The 20,272-nt window shown below is 38.5% G+C and overlaps 1 protein-coding gene across 1 annotated transcript in view; it reads left to right on the top strand.

Annotated features, from left to right (window-relative positions):
• The window catches only part of ACTR3 (actin related protein 3), a 29,178-nt gene extending 12,901 nt beyond the window's left edge, over positions 1-16,277 (top strand). Inside the window, exons 2-12 of the mRNA XM_039698964.1 lie at positions 2,329-2,384; positions 5,972-6,096; positions 6,678-6,788; positions 8,238-8,333; positions 8,877-8,984; positions 10,906-11,049; positions 11,798-11,971; positions 12,327-12,419; positions 12,857-12,982; positions 14,527-14,610; positions 14,998-16,277. Coding sequence (XP_039554898.1) covers positions 2,329-2,384; positions 5,972-6,096; positions 6,678-6,788; positions 8,238-8,333; positions 8,877-8,984; positions 10,906-11,049; positions 11,798-11,971; positions 12,327-12,419; positions 12,857-12,982; positions 14,527-14,610; positions 14,998-15,093 — 1,213 coding nt within the window. The 3' untranslated portion in view covers positions 15,094-16,277. The remainder of the gene's footprint in view (positions 1-2,328; positions 2,385-5,971; positions 6,097-6,677; positions 6,789-8,237; positions 8,334-8,876; positions 8,985-10,905; positions 11,050-11,797; positions 11,972-12,326; positions 12,420-12,856; positions 12,983-14,526; positions 14,611-14,997) is intronic.
• The last annotated feature ends 3,995 nt before the right edge of the window (positions 16,278-20,272 follow it).

Here is a 20,272-nt window from a genome sequence, read left to right as displayed (position 1 = left end):
TTAGTTACGAAAATCAGGTTTAGTGTTTATAATGTGTGGTGCCATGGTCCCTGGCTCTGCTGTGGGCCTGAGGCTCCCAGGGCAGCAGGGGTCCATGCCTGGCCCATGTGCCAGCAATGCTGGAGTTCCAGGGATGCAGGGAAGTCTTGTACATGAGAGATGTGAAGTGTTGGATAGGACACTGCACTGGAGACTTGCTGGTACAATGCTCTAATTCTCAGAGACATCATGCAGGTTTTTTCCCCTTTCTTTTCTTGGAAGCCTAAAAATGCAGTACTTTTTTTCCCCTGAATCAGTACACTTCTTGCTGAGTAGGCCATAGTATTTTTATATATGCTGATTTTATGTCTGAATACGCTCTTTTTATGTAAAATGCATCTTTCATGAGATTATTTTTCTTTCAGTCTTCCTGGCTGTGTGTGTGCTGGGCAAACTCCCACACACAAGCAACTAAGCTGCCAGTTACCTGCAACAGTTGAGTTTTTGCTTTCTTTGGAATACTGAGTTTAATAATCAAACAGTTTTAACTTTCTGAACTGTTAAAAAACACTTCTAATCTAGTTGTAGCTTTATGCAGTATTCAGGCTCCAAAGTTCTTGTGTGGATTTAGCTTTACAACCTCCATGCCACAGTTCTGGCTTGCAGGGGAAGGTAGAGGGAGTGAGTCAGTATTTGCTGGTTTACTTAGTAAAAATTACTAAATTACTTAGTAATTGTGGCACTAAAAGCCTCTTAAAACACTATAAATACAGTGAACAGTTGTGCACAGTTGTACAGTCAACAGTTGTGATAGGTTAAAGAAGCACCAGTTTGTGAAATTCTTGATGTTTCTTTCGGGAAGTAGATCTTTAAGAAGAAAATCAAACTTCAATGAGCAAAATCCAAGTTGTGTGTCCTGAGTTGAGGCACATATAGTGCCTAATGTCTTCATGAGATGTGAAGTTCTTTCTGATATTTAGTTGCTTTTTTCATTATTTGTCATCTTCTGCCTGCAAAGTTTTTTTTTGTCATGAAGCATTCCTGTTGATTGGTATGAAGTCAAGTTTCTGTGCATGGTTTACTCACAACTGTTACAGTGTGTTACACACAAGATCAGGTTTACAGCTTTGAAAATACATCTGCTGCAAAGCATTTGTGGTGTGAGATGAGGTCCTGTGCTAACCACTTTGTTATTCAGAGAGCAGCCCACCTTCCCTGTGAGGATCTGGTCTCTTGCCGGCGCTGATGGGTGCAATTAGCATCAGTGATGGAAATTGTGTAGGTGCTGCTGCTCACTGCTGTGTGAGCCATGGCACCCAGAGCTGCTGCAGCAGCACTCCCCTCCCAGCCTGGGCAGCCCAGCCTCCTCCTCTGTCACTGCCTTGAATTTATGCTTTGGGAGAGCCTACGGCTGCCTTACACTTCCTCAGATCTTCCAGCTTTACGTCAGAGTGCTGAAAGCTGTGGAGGTGCTACTACAGCCTTCATGCCTCTGCTGATGGTGCTAATTCAGTGCAGCTGCACTCAAATAAAATGAGAACTTTGTCACGTCTGTGTTTGTTAGAAACATGTGGGTAAGCTCTAACTCTTGAGCTAGAGCTGTGCATCTTGGTCTGCATGGTTTTAGAATTTGCCTGTGCTGCTTTGGTGACAGCATTTCTAGCAGCTGGTTTTGGTACCCAGAGTTTTGAAGTTATTGTTCATTAATACTTCGTTAATTTCTTCAGTTTTCTTGAATCGTGATAATGAAGATAATGTATATATCCATAGCGCATTCTGGAGACTGGGTGGAGGCATGTAGTTATTTTCCCCTTCCTTTCTTTACTCTTGTAAGACACATTTTGAGACTTGTTTTCCATTTGTGAAATGGAATGGCTTTTGCCAGGACTTGGCATTATCAGCTGGCTGCTTGTGACACGAGGATGACCAGCCTGCCTCATGCCCTGCTGGCAGTCCATGGGCAGGGCAGCTTTTCCCCCTATAGTGGAGTTACAAAAGCACTTTTACCACCAGCATTAGCTGTATGAAAATATTTCAATGGAGATGCTCGCTGCTGAGCAGGGAGGACCAAAAATTACACTCCTAAACATTGATAGATTGAATTACATACTTTGTGTTCCTTAGTAAAATGTTATTAGAGTGGAAGTTAGCAGTGATGCTTGATCTGTGGCAGGGAGCATTGTTTTATACTTTAAAAAAAAGAAATTCTTATTTGCCTTATTTATTTTTATAGAAAAGTCAGTGTGGTGTCCTTCTGATGTGGGAAGAGGGGTCTTTTCATTAAAAAAGCAGGTATCTTTGTTATTTGTGGTGTTAAATATTGCAACCAAATCTTTTTTGCCTCAACAGGTATACAAAGCTTGGATATGCGGGTAATACTGAACCCCAGTTCATTATCCCTTCATGTAAGTATTTGTTACTTGTGTATCAATGCTAAAGTTACTCTTGGACATTCTGTAACATGCCATAAAAAAACAAGCAAACAAACAAAAAAAAACCAACAGAAAAAACAATATTAAAAGAGAATTACTTGATCTCTTGAGTGATGACACAGAGTAATAATGTGGCTTTTTTGTTTTGCTACAGATACTCAGTTTAGATATATATTTATTTAAAAAGTATACTAATAGTTGAAGCTAATTTTTTTTGACATTGAAATAATGTAAAAATTCAGTAGCATGGTTACATCTACCTTTTAATAGGTTATTTCCCTTGTTCAGTGATTTATCTAGTAAAACGTTGAGTTGATTATAACTGGAAAAAAATTAAAATTGTATGATTTAATATCTCTAGAGTTTAAAATGTTCTGCATGCCTGGAAGTTGTCAGTATTACAGCTATGTTAATTTACTGTATTTTGCAAATGTAACAAGAAACCGTGTCAGTTTTTCCCCCCATGTAGAACAGCTTATATATTTGCTCCCTGGCTCCTGAACTGTTTCTCCCACTTGAAGAGATTCAGTTCTGCTCCAGAGAGCGGAGCTCACTCGGCTTCCCTTAGAAATGCTTCACCTTTTGACCTCCTACACCACTTGGCAGTTCCTCATTGTTCATCTGTGCCAAAGTAATCATGGATTACATCCTGGTGAAAAGGAATAATTAGCACGCCCAGTTTTCCTTGCAAATACAACAGGAAGAGTAATACTACTTCAGCGCAGTGGCTGTGAAATAAACTTGGAAGTTCAGGCTCTGTGTTGATTTTTCAAGGAAATGTGCTTCAAAATGTAATTTTCATAAAAAGATAAGGCTAATTCATTTCTATGAGAACAGGAGAGTGCATTCAGAGAGTCCATTCTGTACCTTCTATTTTGGCTTCTAATAAGTATTTCCTATTATTTAGTTTTCCAAATTAACTTTATTCACTTTATTTCAGTGTCACATAAAACACTCTACAGTTTTGCTTTTCACACAAAAGCTAGTTTAAGATTAGATACTAGAAGTTTCTAAATGTTGAAAAAATGCTTACAGTGCTCTTTAAACTTTGTATCACTTCTTAAAATATAAATGGGCAAGTAGTTATTTAATTTCAGAAACAAAGTTTACATACTTTTTCTGCATGTTTAGATTTGGTTATTTAATCTGAAAACCACTTTTTTGTTTCAAAAAAGAAGAAAGATCATATTTTAAAGATTGAAAATGAAATGACCTGTCAGATCATTAAGCAGAGAAATTTGTCCAACAGGGATACTATTAAAGTTGAAGAGAAAGAGATGAAATGAGGTTTTTTTGATGGCCTTTTGATGCAGTGTGGGATATGGAAAAAAGGATCTCAGTCTTGATGCTCCTGCAGCTGAAATGACCCTTGGCTGCAATTCTCTCAATAAAAAAAGGCATTTTTCTCATTTGTGCTGCAATCCAAACTAGATAATTACAGTAACAGCATGAGTTTGTGTTAATCCTCTGCCTGGAATGAAACAAAATAGCACCGGGTTAATCCACATTAGAGAAACAAAAATAGGGTACAGCAGTACCTAGTTTCAAAGTAAAATGTTACAAAAAAGCACTTTGGTGTCTATAATTTCCTTAATGTTATTCCCTGTGGAAAAATGGTTTGGTTTCTCCTTGGACTTCCAGCAGTGGCATTTTATCAGTTTGATTCTCTAAAATTAATGTTTGCTGTTAAACAGGTCTGAGCAGCATTCCTTGTGCCTTGTTCACTTGTAGCTTATCTTATTCACTCCTGCTCTTAACAAATTTTTATCTCCTTATGAGGTGTTCTTGATTTTATTCTGAATATGCTTCTGTAGGGATGAGAAATGCTTACATGAAAATGAAGTAAATGAGAATATACTGAGCCAATTTTTTGATGCTGCTTGGGTTCACTGCTTTCTTCCCTGGCTGCTTTTTAGATCTTAGATTATTAATTTTATTTGATTTTTATTCACTTAAGCAGGTTTTTCCTGCTGTTTGTTAAAATGGGAGTCACTGTCTTTCCATTACCCTGTAGTTCCCTTGATTTTTCTTTATTTCAGTTTATCTGTGGTAGCTGATGGCTTTTTCTTCTAAAAGAAAAAACTGGCTTGAGTAGTGTCAGCACAAAAATTGATTCAATGCAAGGATGTTTTGTTTTGTTTTTTTTTTCTCCTAAAAGCTCTTAATTCTTGTGCCAAGCAAACCAAAGGCAATTGCTCTGAGTATTGCTGGGGTGCTGCCCATCCTCAGGCACATCAGCTGAGGTTTCAGCAAGATTTATTTTCTTGTTTGTATTTTCAGGATATGATTCAGGTTGTTTGTTCCTAGTTTCTACCTTTCAAAAGCAGGGCTCAACAAGCTGGCCTTGAGGGAAGCAAAATATTGGAGACCTCCCATCTTATTTTAGGCTTGTAACAGGATGAAACCAGTTGGGTTTGAAAGTTGGTATAATCCTGTGGCAAGTGGTGGATTTTACTTGAAAGTTCTTGAGGATAAGACACATCTGGACAAAATAATTCCCCCAGATGTGTGAGCTCTGTAACAATGACCTGAAAATATTTGTCAAGGTTCCTCTCTTCACTTGCAGCAAGCACCTGCCTTGCGACATTTCCTTCCCTGTGATTTTAGCTTCTGCTTCCCATCTACCCCCCTTCTGTTTGGCTTCCCCCAGCCTTCTGCTTCCTCTCTGCTCTCCTGTAAGCAGCTACAGAAGTTGCAGTATGATTCAGTTTTCTTCCTGAAGAGCTCGAAATAATGACTTCTGTTCCATCCTGTTCAGTCTTTCACAACACTCAGCTTGTTGGTTCCTCTGGCCCTGCCTGGGTTGCTCAGCGTGGGAAGGGAAGGGAGGAGGATCCCTGAGCTCGGGGTGCTTTACCCCTTCTCCAGCTGCTGATTTCCAGGTCCTGTAGCTGTGCTGCTCTGGCTGCTGGGCTTGAGCCTGCAGCTGTTTTCATAACTTTGAAAATCTTTAATTATGACCAAACATAACTTCTTGCTGAAGGTGAGAACTAGAAAAAATATTTCTGCCGTTGAAAGAGCTTTTGGAGCACAGCCTTAGGACAGTTGAGGCTGATTTAATGCTGCTTGGATATATGAATTTCCTCATCTGTGTAAAAGATTCTATTTAAAGATTTAAAATAATACAGCAGATATTGCTGGAGCTGCAGCCCTGATGGCTGGGGAGTGATTCTTTTAAAAAGAATAACAACACTAATAATAATACTTAAAATGGTTATTGTTATTATTGGAGTGTTCAGAAAATGACATATTTGTTGAATGAAAAGAGATATGTAAGGACATCCTATTTTAGTGTTTCAGAGTATATTTTGTCTTTCTGATTGCATGTTGGGTTTCTAATAATTAAATTTGTATTTAAGTCTGTTACTGTGTTACTTTTTAAGTCCTTACCATGCTTACCCATTACTGGACGTCAAATTATCTACGTTCTATGTAGCTTTTCTGAGTTACACTTGAAACAAAGGATGATTGTGATCAGTGTGTCTGTTTTTCCAGTGTAGGTTTTCTTTTTTTAGTGCAGGACATAGGACTTAAAATAATGTTTGTGTTCTCTGTTGAAGGTATTGCTATCAAAGAGTCAGCAAAAGTGGTGGATCAAGCACAAAGGAGGGTTTTGAAAGGTGTGGATGATTTAGACTTCTTCATTGGGGATGAAGCAATAGAAAAACCAACTTATGCAACCAAGGTATTAAGAAAAATTTTAAAAATAATTTTTTAATCCTGTTTAGCAAGCATCACATGTACACTAAATATAATGTTAAGAATGCTTTTTGAATAACTTAAATTGTACTTATTTATTAACTCTGTTTGAATAGAAAATAAGCTTTGGTATTAGTTTTGTTGACTTTGGGGAGCCTGTGGGAATTTGCAAAACACTGTTTTTATATATATATATATATATATATATAAAAGTATATATTCCTTCATAAGTGAAAGAGGCTGAGTGGGTGTTAAATGGAAATACCACATTCCCTTGTTCCTTGGCATCTTCTGTCAGCAGCATCAGAGTGGGACACTGGGCTGGAGAACTTTTGGTTTATCCCAGTGCCACCATTCTGCTGTACTGGGAAAAATGCAATGTGTTATCTCTGCTGCTCAGGGTTGGAATCAGAGTTTTGAAAAGGTGTTACATAGGAATAGGGGAAGCCTAAATCAAGGTTTATTGCCTATGTAGATCATATACTTTTAATGCAGTTGCAAACGGATTTTTTGTTTGGTTCTGGGGTTTTTTGTTTCCAATTATAATTTGATATTTTTCTCCACCAGTGGCCTATCCGCCATGGTATAGTTGAAGACTGGGACTTGATGGAGAGGTTTATGGAGCAAGTAATCTTTAAGTATTTAAGGGCAGAACCTGAGGACCATTATTTTCTTTTGGTAGGTAAATTTATGCCTTGCTTAAGAAGTTCTGTACAATGAATATCAATGTGTTGATTTATGTAAATTCTTAAATATAAATATGCATGTTCTGAAAGCAAAAGTAAATAATTTACCTGGAGCTTTCTTGACCTGCCTTAAGCCATCCAGGTTCTTTAATTTTCTGAAAATGCCAGTGTGTATGAACAGCAAACATTTTTCTGTTATCTTGTCATTTCCCTCCAAATTGTCTGATGCATCACTTTATTTTCCTTCTCCACTGAATTCAATAATCTCAAGTTTATATGTTTGAGATAAAAACAATACTTGTGTTTTGACTTTACATAATTGCAATTATTTTGTTTTTACAGTACTGCCATCTGGATGAAGTATCTAGAGAGTAAATTTCTGTCTTTTATTTTCTGTGAAACTGGAAGGGTTCATTGTCATATTTGGGCTGATTAGATCTCAATTAAGGTCAATGTTACTCTGAAGCATCTGCTATTCCTTAGTATTTTATTTAGGGTCATTGAAATAGGCAGTTTGGTTTAGTGTGATATTTATAGACCAAGTTTGGAATTAGGGGTGTTGGCCATACCCATTTAAATTTCTCCTTCTTGAAGCAATAATTAGGTCCAGTTGCTCAAGGCTGTGTCCAGCCAAGCTGTGACTATTTCCAAGGATCAAAATGCCATTACAACCTTGGGCCCCTTTCCAGTATTTGACCCCCTATAAATTACCTTTTTTCCTTCTAATGCCTACTTAGGATTTCCCAAGTTGAGTTTTGTGTCCCTGGCCCCTTGTCCCAGCACCTTTGTGAGGAATCTGATTCCCTCCTCCTTTTACCCTCCTGTTACACAGTTGCTGCAATGGAAGAATGATGTTTTGTTTTCTCAAGTATTCTGTAGCACTATGCAAAATGCTCCTTCAGAGTAGAGCCTTGAGTATGTTTGATATTTCAATGAGAGCTATAGGACACTATTATGGTATGGTTTATGTTCAGCTTTTCTCACTTGAGTACATTCCTATAGCTGAGCTTATCAACTTGTGTTACAGTGGCTGCCTTCTGAAGGAAAACAGCTCTTTTCACTGAGAAATCTAAAAAATGTCATTCTTTAAGTGTGCTAAACTGTATCCTTTGCCATATTTTGATAGTCCTTGATTCTTTCAAGTGAAATGAAAAGTTGTAATGTGCTAACCAGCCCACAAAGGACGTAATTTCTTAAGCAGTAACTGATGCAGTTTTTATTGCCCTTTTGTTTTTCTTTCTTTTAATGCAATTTGCTTAAATTCTTAAAAGCACCCTTGGTCCATTACTATTTTTTTACATGCTGTTCTTGTTGAATGATTCATCCTAAAACTTAGGAGTTGGTGGTTCTTTTTTTTAAAGTTAAATGTTTGTTTTGAATGTAAGTTAACATTTTATTTTTGTGTGTGTGTGTTTGGTTTTTTTTTTTGTGTGTCTCACAGACTGAGCCTCCATTAAATACTCCAGAAAATAGAGAATATACTGCTGAAATCATGTTTGAGTCTTTCAACGTTCCAGGGCTATATATTGCTGTTCAGGTAAGGGGAGGGCTGTGGAAAGACACAGCTGCAGTATTTTTCCTTGGGCTAAAACTAATTTCACTGTGCAGAAACTGTGTAAGTGGTGTTTGGATTATGTTTATGTCCTTCTGGTTGGCAGTTCCAGCACTGCATGTTTGACATGCTTTGATTCTGTGGGTGGTTAGTGGATACTGTTCCTCTGTTGCCTCTGCAGGCTTCTGAGCAGCAGAGTATGGTATCTGTTGCATCATAAGTAAATAAAAAAACCACACCACATCATAATAATTCTATTAATCCAAGAACTGAATCCCTTTCAGTATGAAGTAATGAAAAACTATGTTTGAGCATGGCTGAAAAAATACCAGGCAAGTATCAAAAATTACATTTTTCAGCCTCTTTTTTCCAAGCTGTTGTATAGACATATATAATATTATTAAATCAGTTTCCATGCTGTAAATTACCATGGGGGTGCCAGTCTGTCCTTGGGAGGAGTGGTGGGAAGTGAGGTCTGCAGGCAGATGTTTTGCCAATATTTGATTTTAGTGTGGTTTTTTTTCCAAGGCTGTCCTTGCCTTAGCTGCCTCCTGGACATCGAGGCAAGTAGGAGAGCGAACACTGACTGGCACAGTTATAGACAGTGGAGATGGTGTCACTCATGTGATTCCTGTGGTAAGTGTGCCTCAAAGCTACCCTGCAGCTTCAGTGCAGAATTACTTGTCCTCTAAGTTCTCTGAAGTGTCCACCTACGCACACTGTATAGACAGGAGTCTTCAAAAGTGTCAGATAATTCCCAGGGCTGTGGGTGTGAGTTTTGGTTGATTTTGTAGTGCAGAAACTCTTTAACTTCTCTGTAACCCTGAGTTTGGCAGGGCTAATTGTCTTTCAGTGACTTACCTTAAAAGGTGAACTGCCAAGGCCATGCTAAGTGATGAGTGAAATTGCTTTAGCACATTTACATTTTGGCTTGCTGGTAAGAATGAATAGGCTCTTTACAGTAGTCAGTACAAAAAGTTTGACTTCTTATTTTCATTTAGCTCAGTCCATTATATATAAAGTAGAAATAATGCAAAGTATTAGAGGGCAGATGTAGTATTGTTTATAGTTTTTCTTTATCTGTTCCCAGTATTTAGTAGTGCTTCAGCCATACAAGCAAAGGCAAAGTTCCTGCTTGACTGGATGAAAACAACCCCTAGGGTTGTTTAGTGTTGAATATCTGTTCCAATACATCAAGTTGCTAAAGCAGAAACTTGGATGATTGTGTGATGTTTTGTTAAATAATGAACACCTAGAACTGCAATAATTTTCCTTACTGTCAAATTGTTGCCCATCTTTCTTGGGGGAATTAAATTCATGTCTGTGTACCAGATATATTTGTATTTTCAGAATGAAGTTAGATTACAATTTTTAAGACAAAAATCTGTACAAAGCTTTATCATGCCACAGTAACATTAATTTCTTAAATCACTGGCATTGATGGTGGTCAAACATGCACTGTCATGTAGCAATTTCTTACTAACTTTGGGGGAATATAGTGGCTAAATTTTTGTTCATACTGTTCATCCAAGTTAGTGTATTTTTAATAAGACTTAGGAAACAATTGACATCTCAGACCTTCTATAGAACATCTTCTTTTAAGAGTTGAACTCTTCCTGATTTATGGGTTAGATTTTTTTTAGTTGAAATAAGAGTAGGTAGTCCATATCATTTGAAGCATTAACCTCTTTTACAGAATGTCATTTACTTCTGAAATTTTTAAACATCTTGAACAAATTGTCAACAATGTTCTACCATTTCTGTTATAAAATAGATAAAAAGGAATTAACAAACACTTCTCTGTAGTGAAGTAGTGGTAGATATTTTTTTTATGATACTATTTTCTGTGTTAGTAAGACATTTTTGTATGAACATGAGATAGGAAAATTTAAGCATTTTATGATTGTGATATCTCTTTGGATTTAGCAGGTCTGCTGGGTTGAAGGCCAACCTTGCACACTTGGTTTCTTTGTTTAGACCAGATGTTTTTAATGCATTGATACTGGTCCCCTGGATGAGTGTGACTTGTAAGGGTAGGTTGATGGATGAGGATGGGCCAGTCTGATGTTCTGAGCAGCCTCAGTTAATGTCCTGAAATGATGCATTTTCTCCCTGCTTTCAGAAAATTAATTTTGGTTTTTGTGGATTATAACATCTTACATCAGTGGCTGTGACTGCAGGGCCACATCAGTTATTCTAAAATAATATTTCACCAGAAAAGGTTCCTTGACCTTTTTGGTAAGAGTAACCTCATTTTGAAGAGAAAATAAAGGCCAAGGAATAGTGAGTATAGTGATTTGTCTGCCTTATGTACTAGTGACCTTTCTGTTCCTTCTAACCCTGTAAGAATTATGAACCAATGCCGTGCAAAGTAAAGTAAGGCTATACTGTGAAGAATTGGATTTGTGGTAATTAACTGAGCCAGTTTTAAAGGGCTTTAGCCTCAGAATCACAGGTAGTGGGTAGGAGTTGAGACTCCACACCTTTCTCTTTCCCTCTGAGCTTTGGTGAAAATAGTTCTTATCAGTACCTTTGTCCCCATTAATTTTGTGTACAGGCTGAAGGATATGTGATTGGCAGCTGTATCAAACACATTCCAATTGCTGGCAGAGATATCACATACTTCATTCAGCAGTTGCTGAGGGAGAGAGAAGTAGGAATTCCTCCTGAACAATCCTTGGAAACAGCTAAAGCAGTGAAGGTAATGTGAACATTGCAGGTCTTAAAGTTATTTTATATCACAACTTGGTATCTGGTTTTAAAGTACATGACTATCTGAAAGTAATTGTGCTTCTGAGCAATGGGGCTCTGATTCTAAGTAATGTAAAAATGTGTTAATGTAATAACATGAAATAACAGGGTTTACAGTTGGGTTATACTCGCTCAGTCTGGCCTGGAATTTCACTCTTCACCTGTTGTCTCCCCTTTCTCTTCTCCTCCATTATCGTTATTGTTGTTATTATCCTGTTGCTATTATTATTGCAGTGTTCTGTAGGAAATACTGTTGGCTGGATGTGTCATATAAAGAGCTGTAATTGCTCTTATATTCTTTCTGAATATTAATGTGTTCTTTTTTGTAATACACATTACACAGAGAACAAAGCTATTCTGAAAGACATTCAGCTTAAAGTACACTTCAATTTTGTTTCTCTGGCAGTTCTTCAATGTATTTCAGAATTAATTTCTTACAATCTTGGAAGTTTAGGGGAAAATCAGAAGAAAAGTAATTTAGCTCAGCCAGAGTCTTCAGTACTGCACAGAAATGATCTGTAGTAGCAGAGCCATTATCTACCTGCGTACAGTAAATGTCAGTTCAGCTGTTTTGAGGCCTATTCTTTATCTGCCAATTTAATACTTACTCTTAAAAGTTAAAATTACTACATTTTTTAAAATTTCTTACCAGTTTTCTATACTTTTGCTAGTTCTAACTGTATCTGTTCAATTTTCAGGAGCGCTTTAGTTATGTTTGCCCTGACTTAGTAAAAGAATTTAACAAGTATGACACAGATGGTACAAAGTGGATTAAACAATATACTGGAATTAATGCTATCTCAAAGAAAGAATTTACCATTGATGTTGGTTACGAGAGATTCCTGGGGCCAGAGATTTTCTTCCATCCTGAGGTAAGTTGATTTGAAATGTCTAGACTTTGTTTTAGATGATTGCAGAGAAATCCTATTTGCAAAATTGTAAAGAAGTGGTTATCTTTTACTTATTTTTCTTCTTATTTATCAATAGATATCGGCTGTTGTTGTACGTCAGTGTGCTTTGATTCCTGATTGCTACTAATGTTTATACAAATCCAGGTTAAAACACAAAGCACCTAAAATGGCAGCAAAAATATTTCACAACTGTTTCCATTATTAATTTTTGTGATATCTCTAGTATAACATAATGGTTCTTTTCTTTTTTTCCTCTTTTCCTTTGCAATGTGTGGTCCTCCTCAGTGACCTGACTTGATTTTATTCCTCATTGCAGTTTGCTAATCCTGACTTCACACAACCAATCTCAGAAGTAGTAGATGAAGTTATTCAAAATTGTCCCATTGATGTTAGACGTCCTCTATATAAGGTCAGTAGAGATAATGTTTATTTTTTATATATGGGTTTTAGAAGAATTGTTATTTTTATCAAGGTACATACATCCAAAAAAAAAAAAATCCCAAGTGAGCAAAATTAACTGTTTTCTTAGAAATTAATCCAATATGCAGAAGGGTTTATTGTTCACTTAGACGTTTTCAGAATGTGCTTTTTCATTAGGGAAACAAAAAACTGAGCAAAAATAGTGAGATGTAATAACATATAAATGGATTTTAAAGACAATTTTAATGCGTCAAACTCTTGGTGAGTTCATGTTGTGTCATGCTTGTATGCTAGATAATTTACAGTAAAAGCATATCTGCTAACTAACTTTTAAAACTGTATTTAGATATTTGGAATTTAGGAACTAGGTAATGTGGAGACTTGCATTTTCAGACGTGGTTAACAATTTTTTTTAACTAAAAACAGAATATTGTCCTCTCTGGAGGCTCAACCATGTTCAGGGACTTCGGGCGCCGTTTACAGCGAGACTTGAAAAGGACTGTTGATGCCAGGCTGAAACTTAGTGAAGAACTTAGTGGTGGCAGACTGAAGGTTGGTTTGTGCAGCTCTTGCACCTAACAAGCATCTGTTACCTGGAAAATGTGCAAATAACATCTTGCAACGATCGTGCTCTTTGTTGAAATGGCTTTATCTTATTTGATGTTCTTAGAGAGGCTTTTCAGAGGTTCGTCCATTACACTGATCACATACCAGCAGTGAGCCACTCCAGCTGTCTTTGTGCTTGGTGTTTATTGATCAGTTACAGCTCATTGTGCTCAGTCTCTTGAGCCTGAAGATAAGAGAAATGGATTGAGCTCATTGTTGAGCCACCAGGAGAGTCAGGAGCACGTGTCCTGTGAGCAATGAGGGAGCCTTGATTAGAGAAGGGAGGAAGGCTTTGGGACTCCTGATAGCGCCTCAGTACACGTGGGGAGATTACTGATACTGAGGTTCAGCTGGATGAAACCCTAAATACCTTCCTCTGGCTTTGTAGCTTACCCTGCTTGAGCAGGAGGCCAGAGACATGATGTGGTCCCTTCCCAGCTCTATTATCTTATGATCCTATAAGGGACTTCATGTTTTTACTAAACTGCATCATCCTTAATTTGTGCTCTTTCCACTGCAGACCTCTGACCTAACTGTTGCATCTTTCTCTTGTCTCTGCATGAAGAAAAGACCTGCAGAGAAAGAAAATTGTGGTTTTTTTTCCTTTTAAAGGAAATTGATTTTCCTCATTTATTTTGTAGTAGAAATCTAGCTAGGTGAGCTCAAACAATCCTTTAAAATCCCAGCAGGGCTTTATGATATGTTGTGTAGAGAACTCTTAAATTTCAGTAATAACACAATTCTCTGGCCCAAGAAGTATCATTTAGTGTCTGTTTTCTTCACTAGGCTTGTACCACATAAGGAAATGGGGTGTGATTCATCTTCTGTTCTAAGTACCAGGCATGGCAAAGAATCACTGGCAGGAGTTTTGCAAAGGTGTTACAGAACATCTTTAGAAACTGTTTCAAATTTCTGCAGGTTGGGCTGAAAAAATAAATTGTGAAACTGTTACACTGGTGACGTTGATTGGCATGAGTAAGGAATAGCTTGTGTGCCTATAGGAAGAAAGGGAATGGCTGACTGGAATGAGTGCTGTAGTTTGGAAAAGCATGACTGACTGTATTGATCCTGGATAAACTTCCAATCTGCAACTGATGCTTTGTTGGAATAATCACATGAAACTTGGAAATTACCTTCCTAAAGTGTGGCTTTTAAAAAAGTTTAGGTAGTATGGGTGAGTGCTTATAAATGCATAAATAAATAGACCATCAAGAAATTAATCAGAACCTAGTGTGAAAATAAATGGGTGTGAATGAAAGTATCTCTGTCTGATAAAGGAGGTAACTTATCCGTAAGCAGGAGCTGTTTCTTATTCTTCATTGTACAAGGGGAAGTTTGGTGCCATAAATGTAAATTTACATGCACAGCCTTTATGAAAATACTAATTTATGAAAAGTAAACTTGGTATGTACACTCCTGTAAAACTAGATCTGTTTCTTACCAGCAGAAGTGACTTTTAATATGTTGCTTTTCTCTCCTCTTTTCTGCAGCCGAAGCCCATTGATGTCCAAGTCATTACACACCATATGCAGAGATATGCAGTCTGGTTTGGAGGATCAATGCTGGCTTCCACAGTGAGTTTAGCTGTAAAGCTGAGCATGTTTGAGCCATTCTGACTGGGCTTTTGGAGCTCTCATCTCACCTTCACTGTATATTTAATGTGATTGGGGAATTTCTGATAGGCTTCAGGTGGTAAATATCTTCCCTGGTTTTGCATTAGACTTTAAAGACTTGGAAGAGCAAAAGAAAGCTGAATGAAAGCTTTGTGTGAGTTATTAAATAGTGCAATATTAATTTTGTGGCAGAATAGATTCTCTTTGCATTGGTGTTTAGCCACGCATGATGTAAGTTTATTTTAGGATTTCTGTGCTTTGTTTTTTACCACTGGCTACATAAAAGCTAATATTGTTAAAATAAGGTGTCTATACCATACACTAATGTTTTTTTCCTTCTCTTTACAGCCTGAATTCTACCAAGTATGCCATACCAAAAAAGATTATGAAGAGATTGGCCCTAGCATCTGTCGTCACAACCCTGTGTTTGGAGTCATGTCTTAAAGCTGACCCTGCAGGGGTCAGGGATGGGGAAGTGGGGAGGAGGAAAAGTCTTTTCTGATTACTTGTTTGTCTGATGGCTGGTATTAAGATAACAAACATGACTTGACAATAAGAAAAAGACCAAACACAATTAAGCAGGATCATTTTAATAAGTGTTTCAACATGCGGATGTAGTGGAAAGCCAAAATGATCACGTCTTTTCTTTAGATTGATTATTTGAACCTGTGCGTAACAAAACAAAAAAAAAGTGGATTTTAGTTCTTTCTGTGCCCTGATATTTTGTATATTAATGAATTATCCAAGATTTGATGGGATTTGATGGTGTGTAGATAGTCAGCTCTCTAATGCTTCCATTGTACCCCTTCATGGGTGCAATACAGGAGCTTGTTTATATTTCATACTTTTTTATACTTTGAGGAAAAATATGAATAAAAGAAACTGTAATATTTGAGGAAAAAAATTTACCAGTGACCAACTTGAAAGTAAATTAAAAAAAAGAAAAAAAAGTCATGACTCATGCAACTAGCTCTTGCAAATCATGACCAGTCTAAATCCTGGGTTCCATACAATGCGAGTGCTTTTGGAACTAAGAAGCTACTATCTTGGATTAACCAATGCCTGCTAGTGCTTTCTGATTACTTGGTGCATTTTCATACTATCTCTTGCTTTAAAAGAAAAAAAAAAGAAGTAAAGACAAGACTGTTGGACCAGTATTGCAGTTCTGTAGTGTCATTTCTAATTAAACCAAATAATCAGGTTATCAAAATTTGGTGTATTTAAAGCCTAACACCATTCCAATAAAGGCACAAAATTTCTTTTTATGTTGGTGTCAGACTTGTTAATCTCATGACATGGGAAGTTCTGAGCATGGGTCCCTACATATCCGCTGTGGCTTTTGAGGAGTGAGGTTGGTCTGTGAGGTAGAGATGTAATGTGCTTTGTGTAACTCAAGTGTGAGCATTTTAGAGCTGCAGTTTGTGTGTTCAGCTAGCTAGCACTTACCTAGAGAAGCCTGACAGCTCCTCCACTGTTGGGTTTGTTCATCTACTTTGTTCTGTAACTTTTTTCCCCCCACTTTCTTGCAGGTGGTGCTATTCAGGAGTCAGCACTGCGTTTTCAGTCTCTGTGGTTTTTCTGCAAGAAAATACCATGTAGATAAAAATAAAGTGAAAACAATCTCTTTCTCATTCTTTCTAGGAAGAACACTTTCTGTAGTGACTGGAATTACTTAAAATTTGTTGATATTTGAGAGAAAACACTTCTTTAGGCACTTCTGAGCCCACAGAGGGAGTCAAGGCTGTTTGCATAGGAAACCACAAGAGGGAGATATCCTGGTTTCTTCTGAGTTGCAGAGATGTATCACATTTTCATCAGAGAAGCTTATCTATTGCCAGAGCTTCAAAACTTGGTAAATGTAACTCCAAAACAAGGATAAATGTGGGAAAGTGTTTTTACAGCAAGCATTGTAAAAAATTTACATGCTGGAATCAAACAGAACATGATGCAAGCAACACAATTTTGAAGAATTTTATTACAAAACTATTAGTGACATCTCCCTAACAGTAATGCAGTATTTCAGTTTATTATTATTATTTATTTCACTTTTTAACTCAGTTTGAGTCATAACTGTAGACTGATTCATGTGGTAAGAAAGACCAATAGGGCAAACATACAAAAAATTAGAGTTGTGCTTTTCCAGCAGTCTTGGTTCTGCCTCTGTATCATACTCTAGTGACAGGATATTTTTCTACACAGCAGTGGTGTGAAGATAAGGCAAGGATCTTTTTCCTCTTTAGAAAAAAAGTCTTAAAAATTCACTTGAAAAACTTAAATTCCTGACACACAGATACATAACTGAGCAATTGCAAAGAGAAGGAGTGAATTTCTCTTCCTGTCACACACAGCTGTAGGGAGACCTTGAGTGTTACACCAATTCTGGGTTCATCTTCCTGAGGCCCCAGGGCATCTGCTCTAAGCTTCTATTTTTTGTTTGTGTAGAAGAGAATGGAAGGCAACCATACCCTTACACAACCATTTCTTTTTTTTTTTTTTTTTTGGTAGGTGTGATCTAAAATTATGTTAATTTTCTCATAGGATTAAGTAAGTGGGAGTTTTTTTGTTTTTGTTTTTTTTTTTTAAACAAAATACTGTAGATGTACTTTTGGAGAAGTTACACAGCCACAGCTGATTTTGAGTATGTTAAAAGAATTTTAAAAAGTGAGCAGCTCTTGTTAATGACTTGGACTGCATGGAGAGTCATCAATACTTTAACACACCTAACATAATAGTAAATTCAGTCTTGTACTATGGGAATAACTGTCTGGAAATGGCTCACATCAGTGTTCTGCACCCCTAACACCAGATTCAAATCAGATCTGCTGGTGAGTTTGAAGAGCTGAGCAGCCTGTGGGTCAGTCTCCCCAGGGATTGTGTAAAGCACACACTGTACAATGTGGAACACAGGCAATTCCAGGGAAACCCTCTGTAATCTTGAAACGTGGAATTCCCATTGGGCTTAAAGCATCCAAAAGGTTCATTGCAAAGGCACGTGTTTAAAAAAGCCCATTCTCCAAATGCTTATTACTGAGGTGGTTACATGAAGGCAATTTTAAACCCATGTAGAACGATCTAATGGGACTGGTTACACAGCATAGCTTTGTGTCCTGTGTATGACACTGGCTGACAAGATCCCTTAGGAGACCATCCTGAAGGGCAGAGGAGTCCGGGCAGGCTGGACCTTCTTCAAGAAGGAAATCTCAAAAGATACAGGAGCATGCTCTCCCTATCTGCTGAAAACTGAGGTTGTCATTTCCAACTTAGTGATTTTACAGTATATAGTCCCTATAAAGGAGACTTTCACTTCTAGTGTCCTGCTGCCTGCAGGATGGCTGGGAGCAGTGCTGGTTGTGCACAGAAAATAGCAAAGAGCCCTAAACAGCTGCAGTGTGGCCTGCCCAAACTTGGCTTACTTTACCCTTCTCCAGGAATTTGATTTTATTCCAGTAGATGAGGTAGGACTCCAGGTTTAATTGGCTTAAAAGCTGGTAGTTTCATGCAGCTGAGCTTGGAATTAATCAAAGGTCACTGCCAAGTCAGTTTAGGCTCATCTCTTCATTTTGTGCAAATGTTTGTACCAAATGTGAGGTATTGTTGGGATGGATGAGTTACCACTTGAAAAGCTGCCTGGAGGTCACTGCTGGGCTGGCTGAGCTCCTGCCAGCTTTGGGCTGGTGCTGTGCAGCCTCCCTGCCTGGTAACTGGTGTTCTGTGAGGCCAAAACTCCTGTGGCAGTAAAATGAAGAGAAATACATTGTTAGTGTCACTTAGTTTTTGTTGTTTTTCTTTTTTTTTTTTTAATTACCCCACAGAAGCAAAGTGCTGGAATAATCAGCTCCAAGTGCCAGTCCCCTGTTCTAGTACATGTCTGTGAATTTCCTAGTTTAAACAGGACAGAGATCTCAGCTCCCATGTGGATGCAGCAGATGTTTTTTCCCCTCAACATCTTTATCAGAAGCTGGGTTGCCAAAGGGAGGGCAGAGCCTGGCCCGTGCTGGCTGCAGGTGTCCCTCACCTCCATGAGAAGCAATGCCCCCCTCTGTGTCTGGGCTGTAGCAAGCACAGTGGCTGCAGCTTTCCCCCCCAAAGCTACAGTATAAATATGAATAAATATTTTTAGTATAAATGCATTTACTACTGGAGGGAGGACCAGAGAGCACAGCAGCAATTAGTTTATAGGAGCTGAAGATGTAGTGCTTGATATGAAGAATGTAACACTGATATAGCTGAGAAAAAAGCTTGAGTTTTTTTCTTTTCATGAATTCAAAGATCAAGAAAGATGTTTTGTTTGAATGATAGACTGGCACAGAAGGAGCCATTCTTGAAAGCCCAGAAGTTGACCAACATGAACACTCAGGACTAATCTCTTCTAGCATCTTGGAGTTGTTCCAATTTTTTTAAATAAATGAACTTTAACTGGAGCAGGGGTTTAAATACATCTGTCCTTCCCAGCTAAATTCCCTGGCTATTCAACTGTCTGGGAAACTTACCCCTGGTCTTGTTTGGATCTCCCATCCCTGACTTGTTGCAGAGCCCAAGGCTGAGCCCACAGCCTGGCAAGGGCTCTGTCCGCAGGGACTGCTCTGAGATGCAACCCCTAAAAAGGTGGTGTGTAGTTGTGGGTTGGTTTTATTTTATTCTCCAGTTTCCCAATTCGATTTAGCCAGACTGTGTTAGTGGTGAAAAAATACTAAAAGTTGTGCCCCAAGCAATAACAACAAATATGAAGCAACTGGTCTATCTCCCAATGAACCCAGAAAATCGGGAGCATGCACGAATCTGTTGTAATGCAAAGTTGCAGCTGAAGCACAGTGGGGAGGGGAATTGGCCTTATTACGGTTGCACATTTGCAATAATATTGCTGCAATTGGCCTTATTGCAGCGTGTGTTTTAGTTGAGTGAGGCTTTGGCCGGCAGGAGTGTGCAGGCTCGGTGCAGGCAGGGTTTCCCACTTGGCCACACGATGGCATTTTCCTACAAGACATCCTGCACGGCTGCAGCCTGGAAAACCCCTCAGCACAACCTGCCTGGGAAAAAGCAGCTGGCTGAAAGCATCTGATGGCAAACCTTCCCGGGAAGGCTGGTGCCTTGTAGTGACAGCAAGGTAGGAGGATTAGAGCCTTAACTTTCTCTCTGGAGCCAAGGAATCCGTGTCTCCCTGCAGCTGCTGCAGCCAGGAGTGGTGTGAGCTCACCTGTGGCTGCTGAGCAGGGCTGAGTCCCTCGGCACAGGGAGTCCTGGAGGGGCACTGAAAGGGAATTGATGTCACATGCAGGATGTGACAGCCCTTCAGGGGATAACTGCGAGATTTCTGTGCTCTCACTGCAAATCAGTTCTGAGTTACCTCAACCTTTCCTTGCCCCTGGTTGTAGGGGGTGCACAAGAGATGGCACGAGCACACACCCATCCCATAACCAGAGATAAAGGCAGGGAGAGCTCTGCTTGTGGTCCTGAGAGAGACTGGTTTTTTAATGTGCTGAGCTCGTCCCCCACAAGTGTGGGTAATGATAATCTTACCCTGCTGTGGTGATCCTGCACAGATGTCTCAGCACTGCCCTCAGTATTGCTCACCAGGCATTTCTGAGCAAATTGTGCTGTTACCTGAGGGTTAATTTGGGGAAGA

This window comes from Passer montanus, unplaced genomic scaffold (genome assembly GCF_014805655.1).
Source record: "Passer montanus isolate IOZ18808 unplaced genomic scaffold, ASM1480565v1 scaffold1, whole genome shotgun sequence".
Lineage (NCBI taxonomy): Eukaryota > Metazoa > Chordata > Aves > Passeriformes > Passeridae > Passer > Passer montanus.
This window is presented reverse-complemented; position numbering and strand designations above follow the sequence as displayed.